Genomic DNA, 26,514 nt, shown 5'->3' with positions numbered 1-26,514 from the left:
ATTACACCATTCCTTCTGGAACCTAACCCCGGCGGTAAACTGAGGGCTACCTGTGTTGTGTATATATATATATATATATATATATATATATATATATTTTATATATATATTTATATTTACAATAAAAAGGACATTATCCTGTAAGCGAAAAACATTAAAAAGGTGAAATATGTACAGTAAAATATGCAGTTAAACTGAAATATTAAAATACATATGGTACACACATATATACATACATATTTAGACATAAGTATGTATGTATGTATCATCTATGTTAAAGCCCTTTGCATGCCTTTTTTTTTCTAACACCTGAGACATCATATCTTTGAGCCCCTATAACTTTTTCATGCAATTTTTTTTTTTTTTTATCAGACAGCATTATTATGTGTGTACCTGTACTTTTAAATATATTTTTGATGTTATTTGTGTAACTTTTTCGTCTCGTTTAACAGTTAACCAAAGCTCTGGCAGTCGCACCAAAAATGCAAGTAAAAAAATGTTTTTGTTCATTAAACTTAGTTTGATTATATTTTCTGTGTTTGTGTGATTATTTATTAGGTTATAATACTGTTTTAGCAAATGTTTTTGTTCTTTGTAACTTAGTTGAATTATATTTTCTGTGTTGTGTGATTATTTTATACTGTTTATAATGTTTAAAGTCTTCATTTCAAAGTTTTTAAAAATAATGTATTATGTTTACTTATGACAATTTGAGAGGGGGCCTGGAACCTAACTCCCTCACTTCCCACTGACTTTACATTATAAACTGGATTTCATTTACAACGGTTTCTATTTACAACCATTCCTTCTGGAACCTAACCCCGGCGTAAACTGAGGGCTACCTGTGTGTGTGTGTGTATATATATATATAATATATATATATATATATATTTATATTTACAATAAAAGGACATTATCCTGTAAGCGAAAACATTTAAAAGGTGAAATATGTACAGTAAATATGCAGTTAAACTGAAATATTAAAATACATATGTACACACATAAGTATACATACATATTTAGACATATGTATGTATGTATGTATCTCTAGTTAAAGCCCTTTGCATGCCTTTTTTTTTTCTAACACCTGAGACATCATATCTTTGAGCCCCTATAACTTTTTCATGCAATATTTTTTTTTTTTTTTTTTATCAGACAGCATTATTATGAGTGTACCTGTACTTTTAAATATATTTTTGATGTTATTTGTGTAACTTTTCGTCTCGGTTTAACAGTTATAACCAAAGCTCTGCAGTCGCACCAACCAGATGTGCGTTAACATTGGATTGCACTCAAGCGAGACGCATTTACTTTCAACTCGTAACACGTGTATGTCTGATATATACAGTGTATATATATATATATATATATATATATATCTATATATATATATATATATATATATATACTATATAGATATAAATAATTATTATTTTTTTGTTTCTTCTTTTACAAGAAATCAATCCAGGCTACGAAAATATCCAATGGCCACAAGTCACTGCTTACTTCCACTTTCGGATCCTCACAAAGGATCCAAATGCACATCCCTAACTAACGACATATTATAGGGAAACAGAGTTATCACTCACTGACAACACTAACAGGAAATTCAGATACAAGTATTTCAGAACAAGATTTTGGTATCATGCAATTAACAAATTAGACCCTAAAAGTGGTAAACAAATTAATCTGAAAAACAGGTTAGCAAATACACACCTAAGCTAACCTTACAAATGGTACACTTTTAACAAGTGACAAAGACAACTAATTGCTGAAAGAAGGTGGCACTAAAACAGCTGGTGAAAGATTTTTTTTTCCATTAAATAATTTGAATTGTTTTCTAACAGGTATACAAGTATACTGCAAAAAATGAAGGAAATTTGAGGAATTCCAAGAGAGCTCCAGTGGTAATTCTTTAGCAGGTTTTGTGGCCTGAATCAAAATGTTTATCACTTGATTTGAAAAACCTGAGGCCAAAATCAGGTGTTCAATCGCCATGCAGTCAAATTGAGAGAATTTGAGGTATTGATGGAAGAAGAGACTTTGAGAGACAAGGCCCTTCCAGAGAGGAAGACATTTCGGTTCAAATGTCCTGGGGGACATTTGAACCAGAACTGTGTACCAAGTCTTACAAGGCCATGTCGGAACAATCAGAATCACAGAGGTATCTGTAGATAATAAAAAGGAGCACCACATAGCGTGTTCTTAGCTCACAGGCCATTTCATCTGGCATGATTTTGTCACCAATAGACACTCATTTTATATGTCATAGAGCTTGAATCAATTACTACGGCAAGATAAGATTTTTTATGTAATTTAAATAATGTACTTTTTATTATTATTAATATATATATATATATATATATATATATAGCTGATACTGTTCATGTAAAATACATATCTATACCTATACATCTATAGGAATATATATAAATATATATATAAATATATAATATATATATATATATACACACATACACACACAGGTAGCCCTCGGTTTACGGTCGGTTCAATTTGCCGCCGTTTCAGATAAAAACCTTTTTTTTCAGTCATGTGACTGCATTGAAATGCATTGAAAAGCAGTGCATTGATTAAAATAGCCAGTAGGTGGAGCTTTCTTCTTGTGTTACAGCAAAGTTATTCAAGGTTAACAGCCTGAAATGAATCTGTATACACAGAAAAGACATTAGCTATCGAGCTATTCAAGCAACAAGATCTAGCAGCCACTTCCCTATTATCTTCCTGTCCAGCTGCTTGAGGTGAGGGTGCCTAACTGCTTATGAATCAGTCCAGATTGAAATGCATAGAATAGGTGCAGACCCAATATTATCTAACATGCAAACAATGCAGAGAACTGTTTGCAGAAAATGCAAGTAAAAAATGTTTTTGTTCATTAAACTTAGTTTGATTATATTTTCTGTGTTGTGTGATTATTTTATTAGGTTATAATACTGTTTTAGCAATGTTTTTGTTCATTTAACTTAGTTAATTATATATTCTGGTGTTGTGTGATTATTTTATACTGTTTATATGTTTAAAGTCTTCATTTCAAAGCTTTAAAAATAATGTATTATGTGGTTACTTATGACAATTTTGAGAGGGGCCTGGAAACCTAACTCCCTCACTTCCCACTGACTTACATTATAAACTGGATTTCAATTACAACGGTTTCTATTTACAACCATTTCCTTCTGGAACCTAACCCCGGCGTAAACTGAGGGCTACCTGTGTGTGTGTATATATATATATATATATATATATATATATATTATATTTACAATAAAAAGGACATTATCCTGTAAGCGAAAAAACATTAAAAGGTGAAATATGTACAGTAAATATGCAGTTAAACTGAAATATTAAAATACATATGTACACACATATATACATACATATTTAGACATATGTATGTATGTATGTATCTCTATGTTAAAGCCCTTTGCATGCCTTTTTTTTCTAACACCTGAGACATCATATCTTTGAGCCCCTATAACTTTTTCATGCAATTTTTTTTTTTTTTTTTTTTTATCAGACAGCATTATTATGAGTGTACCTGTACTTTTAAATATATTTTTGATGTTATTTGTGTAACTTTTTTCGTCTCGTTTAACAGTTAACCAAAGCTCTGCAGTCGCACCAACCAGATTGCGTTAACATTGATTGCACTCAAGCGAACGCATTTACTTTCAACTCGTAACACGTGTGATTATATACAGTGTATATATATATATTTATATATATATATACATATATATATATATAATTATTATTTTTTTTGTTTCTTCTTTTACAAGAATCAATCCAGCTACGAAAATATCCAATGGCCCACAGTCACTGCTTACTTCCACTTCGGATCCTCACAAAGGGATCCAATGCACATCCCTACTACGACATATTATAGGGAAACAGAGTTATCACTCACTGACAACACTAACAGGAAATTCAGATACAAGTATTTCAGAACAAGATTTTGGTATCATGCAATTAACAAATTAGACCCTAAAAGTGGTAAACAAATTAATCTGAAAACAGGTTAGCAAATACACACCTAAGCTAACCTTACAAATGGTACACTTTTTAACAAGTGACAAAGACAACTAATTGCTGAAAGAAGGTGCACTAAAACAGCTGTGAACAGATTTTTTTTCCATTAAATAATTTGAATTGTTTTCTAAACAGGTATACAAGTACACAGAAGCACAAATGTACGGATACAAACAACAATTGCAAATGGTACAGGAATGCAGCACAGGATCATTAAAATACAGCTTGATAATATCAACTATTTGAGACTATTAATGAGAGCTGATGCTTTCTGGTTAAAGGAAATATCCTAGTTTGCGTCTTATGTCTAACTAACATAGTAATACTGACTGAAAACACTTTGACGATATTGATTTTATTTACCTTGTTCCCATATAAATATAACATCGGCAATAAAGTCTTGTTTACCTATGAACGTGTAATGTATTTTTTTCTAACTCTAGCACCTGGCTCAATTCGTTAGTCCACATTGTAAAATAGATTTTTTATTAATATTTAGATACATATTGATATTAAAAAGTGTATAGACCAAAACTCCGACATATATAAAATGCTTCAACTTACTTGGTCATTCATTATGCAAAATCCATACGCCTAGATTACGAGTCTTGCGTTAGCCTTTAAAAAGCAGCTTGAGGGGTCCCAACGCTGCTTTTTAACGCCCGCTGGTATTACGAGTCTGGCAGGTACAGGTGAACCGCTCACTTTTCTCCGCGACTCGAGCATACCGCAAATTCCCCTTACGTCAATTGCGTATCCTATCTTTCTATGGGATTTGCCTAACGCCGGTATTACGAGTCTTGGAGAAAGTGAGCGGTACAGCCTCTTCTGTCAAGACTCCTACTGCATTTAAAAGTCAGAAGTTAAGAGTTTTATGGTCTAACTCCATAACATAAAACTCAACTAAAGTGCTAACAAGTACACTAACACCCAAAAACTACCTATTAACCCCTAAAACCGAGGCCCCCCCACATCGCAAACACTATAATAAAATTATTTAACCCCTAATCTGCCGACCGACATCGCCGCCACCTTTAATAAATATATTAACCCATAAACCGCCGCACTCCCGCCTCGCAGACACTAGTTACATTTTATTAACCCCTAATCTGCCATCCCTAACATCGCCGACACCTACCTACATTTATTAACCCCTAATCTGCCGACCACAACGTCGCCGACACTATATTAAATTGTATTAACCCCTAAACCTAAGTCTAACCCTACCCCCCCAACTTAAATATAATTTAAATAAATCTAAATAAAAACTACAATTAAATAAATTATTCTTATTTAAAACTAAATACCTATAAAATAAACCCTAATATAGCTACAAAATAACTAATAATTACATTGATGCTACCTTAGGGTTTATTTTTATTTTTACAGGCAACTTTGTATTTATTTTAACTAGGTACAATAGTTATTAAATAGTTATTAACTATTTAATAACTACCTAGTTAAAATAAATACAAATTTACCTGTAAAATAAACCCTAACCTAAGTTACAATTACACCTAACACTACACTAAAATTAAATTAATTACCTAAACTAACTACAATTAATTACAATTAAATTAAATAAACTAAATTACGGGGGGAAAAACACTAAATTACAGAAAATAAAAAAGAAATTACAAATTTTTAACTAATTACACCTAATCTAATCCCCCTAATAAAATAAAAAAGCCCCCCAAAATAAAAAAATTCCCTACCCTATACTAAATTACAAATAGCCCTTAAAAGGGCCTTTTGCGGGGCATTGCCCCAAATAATCAGCTCTTTTACCTATAAAAATAATACAATACCCCCAACATTAAAACCCACCACCCACACACCCAACCCTATTCTAAAACCCACCCAAACCCCCCTTAAAAAAAACTAACACTAACCTCTTGAAGATCACCCTACCATGAGACGTCTTCACCCTTCACTTTATTTTCTGTAATTTAGTGGGGGGGGTTTCCGTAATTTAGTTTATTTAATTTAATTGTAATTAATTGTAGTTAGTTTAGGTAATTCATTTATTTATAGTGTAGTGTTAGGTGTAATTGTAACTTATGTTAGGATTTATTTTACAGGTAAATTTGTATTTATTTTAGCTAGGTAGTTATTAAATAGTTAATAACTATTTAATAATTATTGTAGCTAGTTAAAATAAATACAAAGTTGCCTGTAAAATAAAAATAAACCCTAAGCTACCTACACTGTAACTATTAGTTATATTGTAGCTAGCTTAGGGTTTATTTTATAGGTAAGTATTTAGTTTTAAATAGGAATAATTAGTTAATACCTAGTAAATTTATTTAGATGTATTTAAATTATATTTAAGTTAGGGGGTGTTAGGGATAGGTTTAGGGGTTAATAACTTTATTATAGTGGCGGTGACGTTGGCGGCGGCAGATTAGGGGTTAATAAATTTAATATAGTTGGGGCGGCAGATTAGGGGTTAATAACTATAATGTAGGTTGTCGGCTATGTTGGGGGCGACAGATTAGGTGGTTCATAGTTATAATGTAGGTGACGGCGGTGTCCAGAGCGGCAGATTAGGGGTTAATAAGGTTATGCAGGTGGCAGCGATGTCGGGGTGGCAGATTAGGGGTTAATAAGTGTAGATAAGGGGTGTTTAGACTCGGGGTTCATGTTAGGTTGTTAGGTGCAGATGTAAAATGTATTTTCCCATAGGAAACAATGGGCTGCGTTAGGAGCTGAACGCTGCTTTTTTGCAGGTTTTTTTTCAGCCGAATCTGCCCCATTGTTTCCTATGGGGAAATCGTGCACGAGCACGTTCAGCCAGCTCACCGCTACCGTAAGCAGCGCTGGTATTGAGGTGAGATGTGGAGCTAAATTTTGCTCAACGCTCACTTTTTAGAGGCTAACACCGGGTTGGAAAAAACCTGTAATACAGCGCTGTTTGTAGGTGAGCGGTGAGCTGGAACTGAGCATTAGCACTGCAAGCCTTACAGACAAAAACTTGTAATCTAGCCGATGAGTTACTTAAAATGTCTATTATATTAAAATCCACAGCAGCACAATACTTACAAAGGATCTTTGTAGGGATTTTATAGCAAGATCCTCTTGTATGGTCATTATTTTCTATTTTGTTGCATTTCTCTAAGATTACTGAGTGACCTCTAAATGCTGGAATTTGTGACCAATGTTTATTGTTTATTGTAAATGTTAAAAATTGTGAATAAAAATATTTTCAACATAAAAAGATAGATAATCCCTTTATTACCCATTCCCCAGTTTTGCAAAACCAACACTGTTATATTAATACACTTTTTATTCTGTGACTAACTTGTATCAAAGCTCTTCTGACCGGCCCCTAATCACATGACTTTTAGTTATTATCTATTGACTTGCATTTCAGCCAATTAGTGCAGTGTCTGCTACTAGCCGCGGGCGTGGATCACAATGGCCTACATGAGCTTCTCTCCCCCCTGCTGTGAAAAGTAAATAAAATAGAGTGCGGTCTTCAAGGGCTTAGAAATTATCATATGCACCTTCCTAGGTTTTGCTTTCAACTAGAATACCAAACAAAGCAACATTTGTGATAAAAGTAAATTGGAAAGTTGTTTAAAATTACATGCCCTATTGAAAAAATGAAAGTTTTTTTGGACTTGACTGTCCCTTAATGTTACAGAAAAATAAGAAAAATAAACAATTTTGAAAGAAATATAACCAATTCAAGTTAAGGAGCAATGCTTTAATACCTTGAGTTTATTCAAGTAGCGTCTTGTGTGTACTACCGATAGATCCTCTTCTGTAGCTTCTTTGCAGGTCACAATTGATTCATCTGTAATAAAGTTTCCATCAGGTAAAAGTCAAAGAATATAAGCCACGTATTATCTCTTGGTCTACTAAAACTATAAAAGAGTATAACGTTTTTTTAATTGATCATTTGAAAGCAGAAGTGACCAGTTCTATACTCCAATATTTGATGGTTATGGTATGAAGAATGGTAGGTAGTTCCTGGTTCAAATTTCTAGGTGTTTTGTTTTGCACATCCTGTGTGCTTAAATTATGATTTACACTGTGCATATATAATACGATTTTTCCTATGTAATTTGCATACAATCTTTTAATGTTTTTGATTAAATACGATTTTGACGCACCTTAACAATACAATTTTATTTCTGCGTATTTTATGTGAATGACTCAATTATTTTTTTGTATGATCTTTAATTACAAATTTAATTGGTGGCACTTTTGTAATGTATTCATCTCCTCCCCATGCTCCTTAGCGAGGCACCATGTTATTAGGGTAAAAAGTGCTGTAGATAATTCCACCAGGGAATGGGGAGTGTGAGTATTCTTTAAATAATCTCGCCAACCAAGAGATCTTTAGATCATTATGCCTTTAGTGTGCGGCCCATCACTATCAGCAGCCTACAGAACATACAATTTAAACAACTTTCCATTTTACTTCTACTATTAAATTTGCTTCATTCTCTTGGTAAGCTTTGTTAAAAGTGCAGCATTGCAGCCACATTTCACCATCTATTTCCCAGTAGTGCACTACTGGAACGTTAAGCAAAATTTATAATATATGTAAATTGGAAAGGTTTTTAAATTGTATAATCTGTTTTGAACTATTATGCCCCTTTAACTCCATAACCCAATACGCAATATATATATATGTCATGGCGGTACACAAGTCCATAGTATTGCATAATGTAATATACACATTAAGCTTTAGGAAGCTCCAGCAGTCTCGGGTTTAAAGTGACACCCAAAACTGCTGTTCCTAATCTTCAGGCAATCTGTCCTCATATTGTAACGGAGCACTTTTAAGTGCTCCATTACTAAATAAGTGCAGATTGCCATATTGAGACAGGCAGAGACACGGGTCTGTAACGATCTCCTTCAGTGCCAGTGGGGGGAGGGCGTGAGTGAAGGGAGGGTAGGCAGCCCAGAGGCGGAGGGAGAGGGGAGGGAGTGGGCCCTATGCTACAAGAAAATAAAGTATGGTTTAGGGATAGGGAAGGAGGGATGCTAGACTACAGAAAAAATATAAATTGGGGTGGGGGAACCTACAATCACAATCGCAGTTACCTAAGATGGCGCCACCATTAGGAGAAGGAAGGGTTAGAGAGCTGTTTGGGAGGTGGGATGGAAGGTAAAGGAGGGATCCTACACTGCACAAAAAAGTAAATAAAATTAATTTAGAAAAAAAAAAAATCTCTAAAACATAATACTGGTCAGACGTCTGCCAGTACTTAAGATGGTGGTGGAGGAGTGTTGGGTGTGGGGAGAAAGAGCTGTTTTGGAGGGATCAGGGAGGTGGGAGGGTATCCTGACAATAGAATACTATATCCATGCCACTAACTAATTATACCCCCTCACGCCAGAAATTTCAGAAGTCTGGTGTGCAGCTGCAACTAGCAGCCTTCTTAATACCAAAAAGCAATGGCAAAGCCATGCATGTCTGCTATTTCTGAAAAAAGGGTACCCCAGAGAAGCTTTAAATCCATTTGTGGTTATAACTGCACAAAGCTGTATATGAAATAATATTAGTGAGAAACATATTTTTGTAAAAAAAGATAACGATTTTGTTTTCATCACATTTTACAGCAAATCAGTGACATGAAATATACCAAAAGGGCCTAGCTCAATACCTTGGTTGTCTACTAAAAATATATATAGTTTTGGGATGTAGGTAATTAAAAAAACAAGGCTCTATTTCGTTTAAAATGGACTGATAACAAAATTGCTAAAATGTATTCGGTATTCTGGGGCAAGTTTTTCTCTGGAGTAGTGAAAGGGTTAGCAGTCATAAATGCAAATAATGGTATGGTTCATACTAAATATCTGGTGACTGAGAAACCCTTGCTTACGGATAATCAGGAGCAAAACGAATATGGGACGCAGAGGGTGGGGTGTAAAAGCTATTATGAAATACCGTAAATGTGTGACTATTCTCTTCTCAGGGAAGTCTGCAGCGTGATCTCTCATTGTAAAACGGGCATCAGCAATTTATAAGAGGATACCTAGCTTCAGCTACTGGGAACTAGCTGGTAATTGGTGGCTGCATTGCTTTCAACAAAGCATACCAAGTAAATGAAGCAAATAAGTAAAATGGAAAGTTGTTTACAATTGTATGTTCTGGGGAGGGGCAGAGCTGCTGCCGATAGTGATGGCCAAACACTAATGACCTCAAAATCTTGTCGCATGGAGAGAAATCACATAAAATCTTCAGGATTTTTTAGACCTTTGTATTGTAATGTAGGAGTCTCTGTTTCACATAAATAACACTACATAGCAATACAAACATTTCTCAAGATAAAATTTGTGTTTCGAAAAAATTTTTTAAGGATTGTACCCGACGAGACTTAGAATATCTCGCCTGAGATGAGAGTATTGGAATACCAGGGCCCTAAGTGAGCTCTGTGTGCTCTGGGCCTATCAGTCTTGCCACCATGCATTAGAGGAGGGCTCTTGCTTGGGGATATTCCCCTTTGAACAGCCTGTATCAGCCAATGCCATTTTTGGAGAAAGCTAGCTAGTCTATGCTGAACATCCATCAGTACATCATACGCTCTAGAAATGAAAATATTTTATTAATGTATACATATAGCTAATACTTTAATAATCGTTCCTCTGTACAGGTGCTCAAGATCGCTTAAATGATTTACCTTTAAGAAAATTGATAACTTTCCCCATTTCCTGAATCAAATGATGTAGCTTCTCAAGTCCCATAAATGTTATATTGTAAGCAGAAGAATAAACAATTGGCCAACATGTGGAGGGAACGTCCTTATATAGCTCAGTTAAATGAGGCCTACAAAATATGGAACAATATTTGAGCCATGTGGCAAACTGTTTGTCATATGTATTAGTTACAGACAAATGCAATGCAGAAAAGCAGCTTATCATAAAGCTCAACATGTGTGGTTTCTATGAGATGGTGCCATTTGGCAAATATCATACTTATTTTATTTTTAACTTGACATGGTACTATTCCCCTAATTTTTATATATATATACTATATATATATATATAATATATATATATTTATCTTTGACAAAAAGGCACTCACTGGTCTTTTTAGCACAAAATGCAAAACTTTAATTCATCTTAAAAAGACATCCATAGCAGTCATAACGTTTCGGTGTTATTCCACACCTTGGTCAAATGTTGCCAAACATCACAATCACGGAATACACATATCCCCAAAAAAGAATTGGCTAACATCATAACTAAAACTACCCACCTTATATACACACTTTTTAAAAAGCCGGTCGCCTACATCGCATCTATCATCGATGACCGTCATCACGCAAAGGCGTGAGCGTGACGTGCATTGCTGATAGCGATTGCTAAGGTGTTACCATAATAACCCGCATACACAGAACCTTGCAAAATAGACCCGCAATCATGTATGGCATAGAGTGTCAGTCAAAACGAAGGTGCTGCAGCAAGATACAATCAAATAAAGCACAGTAGCGCTCCAACATTAAGGCATCAACCAAAACATTCCTTATGAAAAAACACATCCATATGACAGACATGAAAAATGCGGACCTATCACCATGATTAAAACCAAATGTCATATTGTTACATTAATTCTGCATTCTCAATGCAACTATATACAGAACAATCATCATATTTTGTATTCATCAATTAACCCTTCAAGATACACAAAATTACTCCGTAATATACAAATAATTTACCATATATACATTTTAACCTGTTCCTTCATGCCTCTTGTTATATGACTAGAAACCTGTGTGTACCCACTAGAATGAAAATTCATGTAGGATCCTTCCTATAAGCTGGTGCATACCGGAGTGGTTAAATAATATAAATGTATAAGCATGTCCAAGGGTTATTTGGTGTAAAATGTCCCGAAATCGAGGTAAGTGTTGAGTCCCCTAGGTATTAGGGTATCCAGCGTATAATCCACTTTGTCTCCCTTTGGAGAAGTCGTTTTGCTCTATTACCTTCTCTGGATAGTGGCGAATATGATCAATTACCATAGTTCTCATACTGAGACACTATCGCCTAGATTACTAGTTTTGTCGGTAAAGACCCGCGGTGCTAACGCTGCTTTTTTTTCTAGCGCACCTCTTAAGCCAACGCTGGTATTACGAGTTGTCTGAATGGCTGCGTGTTAGCCTCAGAAAAGGGAGCGTTGAGCCAAATTTAGCTTCCCTTCAACTCTCAATACCAGCGTTGCCTACGGTAGCGGTAAGCTGAAAAACGTACTCGTGCACGATTTTCCCCATAGGAAACAATGGGGCTGAGCTGGCTGAAAAAAAACCTAACACCTGCAAAAAAGCAGCGTTCAGCTCCTAACGCAGCCCATTGTTTCCTATGGTGAAACACTCTCTAAGTCTACACCTAACATCCTAACATGAGCCCCGAGTCTAAACACCTCTAACCTTAAACTTTTTAACCCCTAATCTGCCGTCCCCCGGTTATCGTCTGACACCTACATTATACTATTAACCCCTAATCTGCCGACCGGAACACCGGCCGCAAACCTACATTATAGCTATAAACCCCTAATCTGCTGCCCTCTAACATCGCCAACGACCTATATTATATTTATTAACCCCTGAACTGTCCCCCCCCCTGCCACCAACCTACCTACACTTATTAACCCCTAATCTGCCGACCGGTACATCGCCGCCACTATAGATAAAATGTATTAACCCCGAAACCGCCCGCACTCCCCGCCTCGCAAACACGTAGTTAAATTTTATTAACCCCTAATCTCTCTCCCTAACATCGCTGCCAACCATACCTACAATGATTAACCCCTAAACTCCCGACCCCAACGTCGCCGCAACTATAATAATGTTATTAACCCCTAAACTAAGTCTAACCCTAACTAACGCCCCCTAAATTATATATAATTTAAATAAAACAAAATAAATTTACTATAATTAAATAAATTATTCCTATTTAAAACTAAATACTTACCTATAAAATAAACCCTAATATAGCTACAATATAACTAATAGATTTATATTTATTTTACAGGCAAGTTTGAATTTATTTTAACTAGGTACAATAGCTATTAAATAGTTAATAACTATTTTATAGCTACCTAGGTTAAAATAATTACAAAATTACCTGTAAAATAAATCCTAACCTAAGTTACAAATACACCTAACACTACACTATCAATAAATTATTAAATAAATTAACTACAATTATCTTAACTAAAATAAAAATAAATAAACTAAACTATAATACAAAACCCCCCCCCCACTAAATTACAGAAAATAAAAAAATTACAAGAAGTTTAAACTAATTACACCTAATCTAAGCCCCCTAATAAAATAAAAAAGCCCCCCAAAATAATAAAATGCCCTACCCGATCCTAAATTACAAAGTAATCAGCTCTTTTACCAGCCCTTAAAAGGGGCTTTTTGCGGGGGCATTGCCCCAAAGGAAATCGGCTCTTTTACCTGTAAATAAAATGAGCAATACCCCCCCAAAATTACAACCCACCACCCACATACCCCTACTCTAAAACCCCCAAACCCCCCTTAAAAAAAAACTAACACTAACCCCCTGAAGATCTCCCTACCTGAGTCGTCTTTACTCAGCCGAGCCGGAATTCTTCATACAAGAGTGTAGAAGTGGTCCTCCATCCGGTTGAAGTCTTCAGTCCAAGCGGGGCAGAAGAGGTCTTCCATCCGATTGAAGTGTTGATCCAAGCGGCATCTTCTATCTTCATCCATCCGGAGCGGAGCGGGCACCATCCTGAAGACCTCCGACACGGAACATCCATCCTGGCCGACGACTGAACCGACGAATGACGGTTTCCTTAAAATGACGCATCCAAGATGGCGTCCCTCGAATTCCGATAGGCTGATAGAATCTAATTAAGGTAGGAGAAAATCAGATTGAAAAAAGAAAAAACAGAGGCGCTGTCATGGCCTAGTAATGCAAAGATAAGTGGGCTCCAATAAACACAAATCCAGATGTATACTCACAAGAGCAGCGCACCCTGTGGTGCTATTGATGCAGGGCCGGAGCCTCACAGTGGTCCCAGCTCACTGGTGGGATTGAAGTGGATACCCAGAAGATGTCCCTGAGGGGATTGATAGTAGATATCCTATGTGGACACAAAGTATATGCACATAGCCCAGTATTGTTAAGGACAGAGAAGACAAGTAATAAAGAAAAAACTTACAAGATCCAATGCACCTCCAGGTGCATTAACAGCAGGCTGGGACCTAACAGTCGCCCAGCAGACTGGAAAACTCCAGCAGTTCCTGGGTCTTCCTCAGGTGGCTAATAGCAGCACACCCAATAATGTACTCACACAAAATACACCAAAGGCAAGCAAACTTTAATAAAAATCGACACGTTTCTCAGCTGACAAAGAGGCTGTTTCCTCAGACTAAAAAATATTTCATCTTGGATGACGTCATTTAAAGGAACCTCATTCTCGTTCAGAGCCGTCGGCCAGGATGGGATGTTCCGTGTCGGAGGTCTTCAGGATGCTGCCGCTCCGCATGGATGAAGATAGAAGATGCCGCTTGGATCAACACTTTCAATCGGATGGAAGACCTCTTCTGCCTCCGCTTGGATGAAGACTTCAACGATGGAGGACCTCTTCTACACCTCTTGTATGAAGAGATTCGGGCTCGCTGAGTAAAGACGACTCAAGGTAGGGGAGATCTTCAGGGGTTAGTGTTAGTTTTTTTTTAAGGGGGGGGTTTGGGGGGGTTTTAGAGTAGGAGTATGTGGGTGGTGGGTTTTAATGTTGGGGGGGGGTATTGTATTTTTATTTACAGGTAAAAGAGCTGATTACTTTGGGGCAATGCCCCGCAAAAAGCCCTTTTAAGGGTTGGGTAAAAGAGCTGATTACTTTGTAATTTAGGATAGGGTAGGGCATTTTATTATTTTGGGGGCTTTTTTATTTTATTAGGGGGCTTAGATTAGGTGTAATTAGTTTAAACTTCTTGTAAATTTTTTTATTTTCTGTAATTTAGTGGGGGGTTTTGTGTATTATATTTAGTTTATTTAATTGTATTTAGTTTAGATAATTGTAGTTAATTTATTTAATATTTATTGATAGTATAGTGTTAGGTGTATTTGTAACTTAGGTGTAAGGATTTCAGATTATTTACCAGGGTAATTTTGTAATTATTTTAACTAGGTAGCTATTAAATAGTTTATTAACTATTTAATAGCTATTGGTACCTAGTTAAAATTAAATTCAAACTTGCCTGTAAAATAAATATAAATCCTGAAGAATAGCTACAATGTAACTATTAGTTTATATTGTAGCTAAGTTTAGGGTTTATTTTATAGGTAAGTATTTAGTTTTAAATAGGAATAATTTATTTAATTATAGTAAATTTATTTCGTTTTATTTAAATTATATTTAACTTGGGGGGGGGGGGGTGTTAGGGTTAGACTTAGGTTTAGGGGTTAATAACTTTATTATAGCAGCGGCGACGTTGGGGTCGGGAGATTAGGGGTCATAAATTGAAGGTAGGTGGCGGCGATGTTAGGGAGGGCAGATTAGGGTTAATACAATTTATTATAGTGTTTGTGAGGCGGGAGTGGCGGCGGTTTAGGGGTTAATACATTTATTATAGGTGCAGCGATGTCCGGTCGGCAGATTAGTGGGTTAATAAGTGTAGGTAGGTGGCGGCGACGTTGGGGGGGGGCAGATTAGTGGGTTATTAAATATAATATAGGTGTCTGGCAATATTAGGGGTCAGCAGATTAGGGGTTCATATGGATAATGCCAGGTGGCGGCGATGTCCGGTCGGAAGATTAGGGGTTAAAATGTATATTATAGGGTTTGCGATGTGGGGGGGGGGGCTTGGTTTAGGGGTTCATAGGTAGTTTATGGGTGTTAGTGTACTTTATAGCACTGTAGTTAAGAGCTTTATGTTTCCGGCTTTAGCCCATAAAGCTCTTAACTACTGACTTTTTTTGCGGTTGGAGTCTTCGCGGTAGAGGGTCTACCGCTCACTTCTTCCAAGACTCGTATACCAGCATTAGGCAAATCCCATAGAAAAGATAAAATACGCAATTGACGAAGGGGATTTGCGGTAGCCTCGAGTCACGGAAAGAAAGTGAGCGGTAGACCCTTTCCTGCCTGACTCGTAATACCAGCGTTAGATAAAAGACAGCGTTAAGGCTAACGCAGAACTCGTAATCTAGCCGTATGTTTACATTGTGCCAGGAGTTTCCACCCTAGACATCAGAAAAATGGGTAATAGTTACATCCCAGCTCACTAGGGTCATCCGCAACAACAGTGATGTACCCACTATGTTGGAACAACTGAATGAGATGGAGATGAAGTTGACAAGGAGGGGGTTATGACGGTGCGATGGTCCGAGACACGAGACAGAAGTTACTGGAAGGCACTACGAAGAATAATATAAAAGCACAAAAAAAGAGATAACACCATAGTTGAATTTCATAAGCACATATACACCAATGAGTCGTGAGTTGACAAGGTCTGTACACCAACATTGGGCTATCTTAGCGACGGATACTACGCTCCCTTTCCAGGGGACCAGGCCACTACATATGGTACATAGGCGGGCAGATATCTGCGAGATCTACTGGTAAAAACGGATCCAGTGGGAAGTTATCAAAGTGAAACTTGGCTAAAATCTTCGAGTAAAGGATGCTTCACGTGTGGAAATTACACAACATGCAATAGCATGATGAGGGCCAAAACGTTCCAACATCCTCACACTAATCAACGCTATACCATCCGCCATCGACTTACTTGTACCAGTACACGTTATATACATGTTGATTTGCCCGTGTTCCCTGGTATTATTGGGAAAACCATCACAAGCTTCAGAGATAGGATGGGCGAATCATCGTGTGCCATCTGGGAAGCCTTGAAAACAGGTGATTCAGATCAACCGGTGCACGCCATTTTGCACAATGTAAATATAGTGTCTCCAGTATGAGAACTATGGTAATTGATCATATTCCGCCACTATCCAGAGGAGGTAATAGAGCAAAATGAATTCTCCAAAGGGAGACAAAGTGGATTCATACGCTGGATACCCGAATACCTAGGGGACTCAACACTTACCTCGATTTCGGACCATTTTACACCAAATAACCCTTGACTGCTTATACATTTATATTATTTAACCACTCCGGTATGCACCACTTATAGAAGGATCCTACATGAATTTTCATTCTAGTGGGTACACACGGGTTTTCTAGTCATATAACAAGAGGCATGAAGGAACAGGTTAAATATATATATGGTAAATTATTTTGTATATAACGGAGTAATTTGTGTATCTTGAAGGTTAATTGGTGAATACAAAATATGATGATTGTTCTGTATATAGTTGCATTGAGAATGCAGAATTAATGTAACAATATGACATTTGGTTTAATTACTGGTGATAGGTCCGCATTTTTCATGTCTGGCATATGGATGTGTTTTTTCATAAGGAATGGTTTTGGTTGATACTTTATTTGATTGTATCTTGCTGCAGCACCTTCGTTTTGACTGACACCTATGCCATACATGATTGCGGGTCTATTTTGCAAGGTTCTGTGTATGCGGATATTATGGTAACCCTTAGCCAATCGTATCGCAATGACGCATCACGCTCACGCCTTTGCGTGATGACGTCATCGATGATGGATTGCGATGTGGCGACCGGGCTTTTTTAAAAGTGTGTATTTAAGGTGGGTAGTTTAGTTATGGTGTTAGCAATTCTTTTTTGGGGATATGTGTATTCCGTGATTGTGATGTTTGGCAACATTTGACAAAGATGTTGAAATAACACTGAAACGTTATGACTGCTATTGGATGTCTTTTTAAGATGAATTAAAGTTTTGCATTTTGTGCTATAAAGACCAGTGAGTGCCTTTTCTTCAACAAGGACTGTTCATATTATTAAGAAGTGCACCCTGGCGGCTGTGGTATGTTGTAAGACTGTGCTTATCTCTTTTGGGAAGTTTTATATATATATATATATATATATATATTAAAATAAACACAGAGACACGCATATATATATTTATATATATATATACAGGGATGCAGAATTATTAGGCAAATGAGTATTTTGACCACATCATCCTCTTTATGCATGTTGTCTTACTCCAAGCTGTATAGGCTCGAAAGCCTACTACCAATTAAGCATATTAGGTGAGGTGGCATCTCTGTAATGAGAAGGGGTGTGGTCAAATGACATCAACACCCTATATCAGTGTGTGCATAATTATAGGCAACTTCCTTCCTTTGCAAAATGGGTCAAAAGAAGGGACTTGACAGCTCAGAAAGTTAAAAATAGTGAGATATCTTGCAGAGGGATGCAGCACTCTAAAATTGCAAAGCTTCTGAAGCGTGATCATCGAACAATCAAGGCGTTTCATTCAAAATAGTCAACAGGGTCGCAAGAAGCGTGTGGAAAAACCAAGGGCGTAAAATAACTGCCCATTGAACTGAGAAAAGTCAAGCGTGCAGCTGCCATGATCCACTTGCCACCAGTTTGGCCATATTTCAGAGCTGCAACATCACTGGAGTGCCCAAAAGCACAAGGTGTGCAATACTCAGAGACATGGCCAAGGTAAAAAGGCTGAAAGACGACCACCACTGAACAAGACACACAAGCTGAGAACGTCAAGACTGGGCCAAGAAATATCTCAAGACTGACGTGTTCTAAGGTTTTATGGACTGATGAAATGAGAGTGAGTCTTGATGGGCCAGATGGATGGGCCCGTGGCTGATTGTAAAGGGCAGAGAGCTCCAGTCCGACTCAGACGCCAGCAAGGTGGAGGTGGAGTACTGTTGGGCTGGGTATCATCAAAGATGAGCTTGTGGGGGCCTTTCGGGTTGAGGATGAGTCAAGCTCAACTCCCAGTCCTAGCTGCCAGTTTCTGGGAAGACACCTTCTTCACGCTGTGGTACAGGAAGAAGTCTGCATCCTTCAAGAAAAACATGATTTTTCATGCAGGACAAGTGCTCCATCACACGCGTCCAGTAACTCCACAGCGTGGGCTGGCAAGAAAGGGTATAAAAGAAGAAAATCTAATGACATGGCCTCCTTGTTCACCTGATCTGAACCCCATTGAGAACCTGTGTTCCAGTCATCAAATGTGAGATTTACAAGGAGGGAAAACAGTAAACCTCTCTGAACAGTGTCTGGGAGGCTGTGGTTGCTGCTGCACCAATGTTGATGGTGAACAGATCAAAAACACTGACCAGAATCCATGGATGGCAAAGGCTTTTGAGTGTCCTTGCAAAGAAGGTGGCTATATTGGTCACTGATTTGTTTTTTGTTTTGTTTTTGAATGTCAGAAATGTATATTTGTGAATGTTGAGATGTTATATTGGTTTTCACTGGGTAAAAATAAATAATTGAAATGGGTATATATTTGATTTTTGTTAAGTTGCCTAATAATTATGCACAGTAATAGTCACCTGCACACACAGATATCCCCCTAAAATAGCTATAACTAAAAACAAACTAAAAAACTACTTCCAAAACTATTCAGCTTTGATATTAATGAGTTTTTTTGGGTTCATTGAGAACATGGTGTTTGTTCAATAATAAAAATGAATCCTCAAAAATACAACTTGCCTAATAATTCTGCACTCCCTGATATATATACATACACAAACAGATACAAAACACACACATACATATGCGCACACAAACACACACTTTTGAGCCCGTTCGTTGTCACAAGTTGATATACTATATCCATTAAAAAAACGTTTTATACATTTATTTCATATAATAAACATATTTAATGTAAGTATATAAATACAATATATATATATATATATATATATATATATATACTTAAAATTATGCTTACCTGATAATTTTATTTTCTTTGGGACGGAAAGAGTCCACGAGCTACATTCATTACTTTTGATAATACAGAACCTGGCCACCAGGAGGAAGCAAAGACACCCCAGCCGAAGGCTTAAATACCTCCCCCACTTCCCTCATCCCCAAGTCATTCTGCAGAGGGAAACAAGGAACAGTAGAAGAAAATGTGCTAGAAGAACTAAATAACAGACCGCCCACAAGAAAAAACGGGCAAGGGAGCTGTGGACTCTTTTCCATCCGAAGAAAAATTATCAGGTAAGCATAATTTTAAGTTTTTTCTTCATAAATCGAAAGAGTCCACAGTCGCAGTCATTACTTTTTGGAAAACAATACCAAAGCTATAGAGGACACGAATGCAAAAACGGGAGGGTACAAGTTGCTGCCCATTCTGTGGGCACCAGGACTGAAAACCCCTACCCAACAACATCCTGCTTTGTCCGAAGCCGAGAACAACTTTGAAAAGAAAAAAAAAAGGAAAAAGGCCCAGGACCCTGACCGCAGATAGTCCACAAGCCTTGCTAGAGACCACAAGGAATTAGACTCGACTGAGTTCAACAGCTTCCAGGAGACACTGTCACCCAGCAGTCGGTCTCCAAACAACTACTCCCCTTACTAAAAAAAGGGAACAAGCTACCGTATTCTTCATAAAGAAGAAAAGACACAAGGAGCAAACATAAATGTTCTTGTAAAGGCGCGGCTAATCCCCCTTAAGGGACTCAAGGCGCTGCTCATCCTCCTCAACCTCGAAAGGGAGGAGAGGCTTAGTGCACCTCGCCGGGATCGAACTTGCAACCCTCGGTTTGCTATAGTGCAGAGAAGCCACAGTGCATTAGTATGCTGAGCTAGCTGTCCCTAGCATAAGGAACTCCAGACAACAGAGACCCACCAGTCTCATAGAAACAAGGGGAGGCACCGCCCAAACCACAGAAATACAGAAACCATGGGGATTAGGCCGGGAGTCTGAAACAGAGAGGATCTTCCTCTAATACAGTCAACCGCACTTTAAAAAGGCAACTGAAGACAATGTCCCCCAAGTCGCAAAAAGTAGCTCAAAATACCGATATATTCAGAACGAACCTCGTGCAGCAAGCTCAGATAGGTCTGATGAACAACACCTGAAGCAAAAACACTGCACGCTGCAGTCCATAAAAAATTACTCTGAATTTAAATTACTTGCAGGCAAGCAGAAAGCATAACGTTGCAGGCTATCTAAGAGCCGCCAGTCCTTCCCAAAAACCTTCAACTGGAGAAGGAAGAAACCTCAAGAGGGCTTACCGTACCTCGAATGCTCCGAGGACAATTTAGCAGAGCAACAGATCTCAGATCCAGCTCCAACACCGACCAGCCCAAGCGACACACATGTCTGATAGACAGGGGGGACAGAAAGACCCCAACCACAAGCCCCAAGGGGAATGTGAAAGTAAAAGGGGGGACTCCCCCACACCAAAAGAGCTTGGGTGCGAACCCAATCCGCTTACTCCAAAATAAGGCACTTCCAAGGAGAACCCCCTGGGACCTGGAACAGAGAAGAGTGCAATAGATCTGTAGGAAGACCTGTCACAGGCTCTCTAGACAGTCTCTACGTAGAAAGATCAAATTCCAACAGGTGGAACAGAGTCCACAGAACAGCAGATGCTGCCCCTTACAGAATTAAGCCACCTGATCCAACCTTCTACAGACAGGGGCAGGACAAAGACCCTCCAGAGAGAGGAAACCCCAGCTCAAAAGGAAGACAAACTATCCCCTCAAAATGGAAAGGCACAGATAAGAACAGCGTACATGTCCACAAGACATGAAGCCTTAGTATGATCAAAACACCGACCGAATTAAAAAATCATCCAGACACCACTGTTGACCTATAAGAGAAAAAACTCCATCAAGAGGAGCCACACTCCGTCCAAAGACAAGTCAGGCCTTATAGTTTATAACCAGTACCAGAGAGGTGGATGTGACTCTGGCCTTCCTGCTTGCAAGCCCAATGAGCTAGCCCCTATGTCACAACATAGGGTCCCTGAAAAAACGGGTTGTCCCGAACCAGTCTACAGGATCATAAGCCTCCAGACATCCAAGAAGGATCCAAGACAAGAACCCTGGACCCGGACGCAGAATCGTCCTAGAACGAACACCCCCCCCCCCCCAGGGAACACAAGATACCCAGTTGAAGCAATCAGACTCACAGGGGATGAGAACTGGGAAACGGTAAAAACGGGGGTACAGGACTCACTCGTATCTCCCAGTCCAAAGGGAAGAGAGCACCCTTAGCTGGAGGTCAACATCCCCCCCAACAAGGTGCTAAGCCACAACAAAGTCACGCAATATCTCTAGAGCCCCAAAGGCCCCAAGGGCAACACTAAGGGAAATGAGAGAGTAACCAGAAAGAGAGTAGAAAGAAAAGGCTAGTCTCCATAATCCTTTCAGATTAATGTTCCAGAGGGACCACACCCAAGGGAGAAGAATGCAAAGCATCCCGAACCCAGGCAGAAAAACATCCCCTAAGCAAAAAGCTTGGAAAAAGAGACAACACCACCTATCACCCCTGATATGGAGACAACTAAAAAGGACACTTCCAAAGAGACCATGAAAGGCAAAACCATAAGAATGGCGGGTATGAAGGACCTAAAATCCTCCAAGTCTCCAACCCACAATGGGAAGGAACACTCTAGTTCCCAGGGTAAAATCGGAAACGAGCTGAGCATGTCGCCGCAGGATCTCAAGGAGTCCAAGCCCACTAGCTTGAAAGGCGAATGAGGACTGGTCCCTAAGAAACCACGGACCCTCAAGTTCTCTCAGGGATGCTAGTTGAAGCTTGCAAAATAAAACAAGTAAACAACCGAAATCATATTGTGATCACTAGGCCCCTCACCAGACCAACCGACATAAAAAGTGCCACGTGTCTGAAATTAGGCCTCAAAGACAGAAGGATTTGTACCCAGTCATGACCAGCCTGAAACCAAGGGCCCCAGCATCTGTCAAGTGCAACATAGAGTCTCCCCGAGATGGAGGATAAAAGAACAGTCAGACAGACTTTGGTAAAAAGTGCAAACAAAATCGCAAGTATCAATTCCAGAGAAGAAAGTTCCCGGAGGAAACATCACACCACAACATGAGCTTTAGATCAAATAAAAATCATCCTCACCAGATGAAAAATAAAAGATAAGGCAACCCGTAGGTTATAGCCCAGGAAGAACGGACAGACCCGCAGGAACAGCCCAACAGGGGTCCGAGACTTCCAAGCTCAGAACTAGAAAAGAATACACAAATAACAAAGACTATAAGAAGATTACTTCATCCCTTATGTCTATGTATGCAAGCCAGTCGAAGATTAAGACTGAGAAATCCCCAGACCCATTAAGAGTGGGATCCTCCAGCAACACCAAAAATGTGCCTTAGTAGCCAGTCTAATAACAAAAGCCCTTTAAGGTTGACATCCCTAAGTCCCAGGCGATCCCACCCCTGATAGCCACGGTTAACGGACAGCGACAATATCGTAAGCACACTCCCGGGATGTGCAGATGTGCCAGCGTCAGAGATATGGCCAATGCGGAAACCGTGTCGTAACCTCCGGTGGGAACAGGGCCACACGCTCTAGGATAAGTAGCGTTTTGGGTTACCTGCATGCGTAGTAAGAGTTGGTGGTAGGGGAACTCGTCTCGTGAGAAATAGAATCCCCAGAGGGCGGATGGCTCAGTGGGCACCTGATTTCCCGATCCCGAGGAACAGAGCACTCTAAAACGGCATTCAGAACATAACTGATGGGCATGTATCACCCGGGCCAATTTATATTCTTCGCAAGAAGTAGAGTCTGAATCAGAGACAATCCGTCTCCAAAAAATCTGAATCCTCCATAACGGTACAGCTGAATAAAAAATGGACTAATAAGAAAAATCTAAACAGCACCTTACACCCCCAATGGCTGGGGGCACTCACCACCTCCAGAGAACCAGACACCAGCAGACCAGAATTTTCTCAGTCGCCACAACGGTCAGGAAAGCGGAAATGGGGTCACAAGGTAAACCGTGCAGTCCATGCAAAAGCACGCCCCGACCGTAAAGGCTGTGTCACTAGACATAGGCCTTGTGTTCAAAAAGGAGCCATGAGCCGAAGCAACACTACCCAGTAGGCAGACAGAATCATATAATAACATAATTATAATCCCCCCTGTTCAATAACCCCCCTCAGGAGATATTAACCCTTGATTCCTAGATACAAAAAGTAGCCTCACTGAGACCCTATGTTAAAGTTATCCCTGAAGATGTTTGTAGCCCAGTCTAGGATAAACAGTTGCAATTACAATACATCCATGATGAAAGTAAAATGAAACAATATTACCGGGAATCTACGCTGTGAACAGGAAACACGGCCCCTTCAAGTGTGACAGATAGTAGCGTTGCCTCATAAACATTACCCTACTCACAAAATCGCACTTTGAAGTCTCTCTCTCTTCACACCGCTTCTTCCTCCCGACATCTGATCGTTATTGATTGACAGATTCATAAAAATTGTCTTGGCCAATAACAGTTCCCCGGGGGGGGTGGGTTCAGCCCCTTTCCGGCAACGTCACGCTTTTTTAATACGCATTGCGCTAATCCAAATTTTGTGTATAGATTCTAGATGGCGTCCACGATTCGCGCATGCTCAATACCTGCTGCCACGTTCTACTCTGATCTTTAAAAGTAAGAAGCATTGATTGCTGCGGTTTTAGCGAAACGGGTTGAAAGTATCACAATCAATATAATGATTTGCACAAATTTAATATTTTAAATTACACAATCTCAGGAGCTCTCTTGACACATACGTATACGGCGGGAGGGACAGCTGTATACGTCAAATATGTAGAATAGAGGAAGTCGGCTCTGGGAGGAGTTAGAAAAGAAACGGTAACATTTTAAATTAGATTTTATTGCAAAATCGTTTTTTCGTATTAAAAAAATTGATTAATTTATAGCAGGCTTTCACAAACAGAAACTTTACATTCACCAGTCCCATGCCGAAGAGTACTACCCTCCATAAGGTGACTATTAAAAAACTTCTGACACTTCTCTGCCAACCTCCTGGGAGAAAAGGCAAAGAATGACTGGGGGATGAGGGAAGTGGGGGAGGTATTTAAGCCTTTGGCTGGGGTGTCTTTGCCTCCTCCTGGTGGCCAGGTTTCTGAATTCCCAAAAGTAATGAATGCAGCTGTGGACACTTTACATTTATGAAGAAATGTATATATGGTTTCATACAAAAGGATAGTCCAGCATCCAAAATAAAGGGTAATTCTCATCTTAAAAAGATCAACTAGTCAGCAGAGCTTTCAACTGTCCCACTGCAGAGCATACAACTTTAAAAAAAAAAAACTTTCCAATTTACTTCTATTATCAAATTTGTTTTCTTTCCCATGAAAAAGAAATAGAGCTACCATATAGTGTTCTTGTAAATGGATAACATTATTGCAAAACTGCTGCAGCCCTGTCAACTCACATGGTCCCACCATGTGACACACGTTTTTCTTCCTCCTGATCACAGAACACAGGCAGTACATCATACGGTTTTAGTGATCCGGAGGAAATGCCTTCAGATGCAGGGGTTGCATACTTCCAGGGTACAGACTGGCCAGGGGAGGCAAGGTGGGCTGACATTTGTGAATAGGTGCTTATTCCCCTTACAATTGCTTCACAGAATCAATACTTGCAGCAAAGACCTGCTGTGTGCAGAGCGACAGAAAGCAATAAACTTTATTTAACTAATTGCTCTTTTGGCCTGCATGGGAAGAGTCGGAAGTTTACACACACAGCAGGTGGAATCCTTGCTGAAAGAGATGGAACTACAGGAGGGCAAAAATCAAGAGCAATAAAGATGAATTGCTGAAGTCGATGTCTGGCAGAAGACGTTGCAACTCTGGAAAAACAGATTGACGAAAAAAATAAAAAATTCAACAATTGGAAATAAAACAAAAGAAAGGGCAAAAATTATTGCGAGATGAGGATGATTACCGACAGGGTAATGTTTACAAATGGCACTCCATTAACTAAGGCAACTGGTTCTCCAATGGAGTAAGAGGGAGATGTGGGGCCAATCAGCAGAGAGCACGCCAGTTACGTCAGAGAGGAGGGACTGGAAGATCGCCCACGACCGAATAGCTGATCCGAGCATTCCTCCTCCTTTGGAACAGAGCGGGGAGGAAAATACTGCCGAGGGGGCGCAAACACGCAAGCAGCGCAGGAGGCAGCCATGCAATGACGAGGAGGATGCACAAGAAGACCAAACAAAATCGCAAGTAAAAGGCAGAGGGGCTTATTTATCAAACTCTGTATGGAGCTTTATGCCCTGTGTTTCTGGTGAACCTTAAGGCTCACAGAAACAGAAGTTATGAAGCAGCGGTCTAAAGACCGCTGCTCCATACAGTGGGGGTGGCATTGGATCCCTACAAAACATTGTAAATGAGCTTAACTGTAGCATTGAAGGATTTGTACTGATGGTCACATACAGTGAAGAATGTGTGACATTCTTAGACACTAAGATTTTATAAAAGAGGTAATCATTTGGAATTTGATCTGTATACAAAGGAGACAGACATAAATACTCTCCTTAAATTTGATAGTTTCCATCCTAGAAAATTGGTAGAGTCTTTACCCAAAAGTCAGCTTCTAAGAATAGTCAGTAATGAAAAGAACT

At 38.9% G+C, this 26,514-nt stretch overlaps 1 protein-coding gene across 1 annotated transcript in view; it reads right to left on the bottom strand.

The window, feature by feature from the left end:
* The window catches only part of HDAC11 (histone deacetylase 11), a 178,994-nt gene extending 153,516 nt beyond the window's left edge, over nt 1–25,478 (bottom strand). The window contains 3 exon segments of the mRNA XM_053689395.1: nt 7,761–7,849; nt 10,683–10,828; nt 25,321–25,478. Coding sequence (XP_053545370.1) covers nt 7,761–7,849; nt 10,683–10,828; nt 25,321–25,478 — 393 coding nt within the window.
* Nucleotides 25,479–26,514: the final 1,036 nt, after the last annotated feature.

Source organism: Bombina bombina, chromosome 7 (assembly GCF_027579735.1).
Source record: "Bombina bombina isolate aBomBom1 chromosome 7, aBomBom1.pri, whole genome shotgun sequence".
NCBI lineage: Eukaryota > Metazoa > Chordata > Amphibia > Anura > Bombinatoridae > Bombina > Bombina bombina.
Note: the sequence above shows the minus strand (reverse complement) of the source record. Positions and strands in the feature narration are given on the sequence as shown.